The following is a 1,738-nucleotide window of genomic DNA, read 5'->3' as shown; positions in this document are numbered from 1 at the left end:
ACACGGAGATGGAACGTTCTGAGATGGAACACACACGAAGATCGAACATTCTGAGATAGAATACACACAGGGATGGAACATTCTGAGATGGAACACACACAGGGATGGAACATTCTGAGATGGAACACACATATGGAGATGGAACGTTCTGAGATGAAACACACACGGAGGTGGAACGTTCTGAGATGGAACACACACGAAGATCGAACATTCTGAGATAGAATACACACAGGGATGGAACATTCTGAGATGGAACACACAGGAATGGGACATTCTGAGATGGAACACACAGGGATGGAACGTTCTGAGATGGAACACACATGGAGATTGAACGTTCTGAGATGGAACACACATGGAGATGGAACACACAGGGATGGAACATTCTGAGATGGAACACACAGAAATGGAACATTCTGAGATGGAACACACACACACAGGGATGGAACATTCTGAGATGGAACACACATGGAGATGGAACGTTGTGAGATGGAACACACAAGGAGTATAGAACAATATTGTTGGGGGTGTTAGGGAGTGGAACTGCTGTGATTTTCTCTGCAAGTTATTTTTATCTCTGCTTGCTGCCTCCTAAAAAAGTAAATTTCTAACGATTCTTGAAACGTCTAACCAGCGATTTATACCAAAAATCAAACAAATTTTAACGCTTGTAATACGGAAGCGAACAACTTTGTTTGCGAGTTTCTGCTGCGCGGTGGCGCCGGCAGGCGCTAGATGGGCGCCGCGTCTCTTACCTGGCACCTGCTGCAGCAGCTCGTGGCTGTGCTGACCGATGAGACGGAGCCCGTCTAACTCTGGCACGAGACGTATCGGGTAGTCATACGCATAGCTGTGAACGCTGCTCAGGAAATCACACGTGCCCGTCGCCACGGCAACGAGCGCAGAAGCATCTCACTAGGAGTCACTCTGCATATGCCTTCACGTTCGAAATCGGCGACTAAAGGACTATTTGGTTATAGCACATCTTCTGTGTGGCTACCTAATCCCAAACTAGGGTGGGGTTAATCCTAGATTAATAATAATTAATAATATTGTTAATTATAATATAATATGTAATTACAAATAATATTATTAATAATATAATTCTAAGAACTCAATAGCACGACGAATTATAAAAAAGTTAAATAAACACGCGAACGTGCAACTGCGCTGCGAGCGAAAAGAAGGATACTGTATGTAGTCCTTCTGTGATCCAACAAGCAGAAGCAGCTTGTCCCAGTACGCTGCCACCGCCCCCGTGCCGCACCATTCCAACTGCAGGGGGCGCTGCTTGCACTGCGTGTCAAACTCGCAGTCGCACTTCTGCGAAAGAGAGAACGGCACGTCACTCGCGCTGCCGCAGAGTGGCTCCATCTACGCAACAAGTGAGGGTCATCCGCGAAAACTATCGGGAAACGAGCAGCCCCGAATTCGTTGGCGAGTATGACGAGAGCTCTCCGGTGTATGTAGGTGGCGCCGGTGCGACCGTACCCGCGCTGCCGCCGACGACTACAAGACGTACCTGAAGATCGGAAGATCCGACCCAGATCTGACCGTTGGCAGTGAAGAGAGCCAGGTGTTTGCTGTTGACAGATACTGCCATCTCCGTGTACGCCAGCACGGGCTGACGGATGCTCAACGTCTGCAATTATTAATTAGGCTAACGATCGTTAACGAGCGACTCCGCATACGCCAGCACAGGCTGACGGATGCTCAACGTCTGCAATCATTAATTAGGCTA

General features: G+C 48.1%; 1 protein-coding gene across 1 annotated transcript in view; it reads right to left on the bottom strand.

Annotated features, from left to right (window-relative positions):
• Positions 1-1,639, bottom strand: part of LOC106820215 (vacuolar protein sorting-associated protein 16 homolog) — a gene marked incomplete at both ends in the record, with an annotated part of 3,228 nt that extends 1,589 nt beyond the window's left edge. The window contains 3 exons of the mRNA XM_014824752.1: positions 688-847; positions 1,190-1,320; positions 1,520-1,639. Of these exons, the coding sequence (XP_014680238.1) occupies positions 688-847; positions 1,190-1,320; positions 1,520-1,639 (411 nt within the window). The remainder of the gene's footprint in view (positions 1-687; positions 848-1,189; positions 1,321-1,519) is intronic.
• Between the last annotated feature and the right edge of the window lie 99 nt (positions 1,640-1,738).

The sequence above is a fragment of the Priapulus caudatus genome, unplaced genomic scaffold (assembly GCF_000485595.1).
Source record: "Priapulus caudatus unplaced genomic scaffold, Priapulus_caudatus-5.0.1 Scaffold8534, whole genome shotgun sequence".
NCBI classification, from domain to species: domain Eukaryota; kingdom Metazoa; phylum Priapulida; class Priapulimorpha; order Priapulimorphida; family Priapulidae; genus Priapulus; species Priapulus caudatus.
This window is presented reverse-complemented; position numbering and strand designations above follow the sequence as displayed.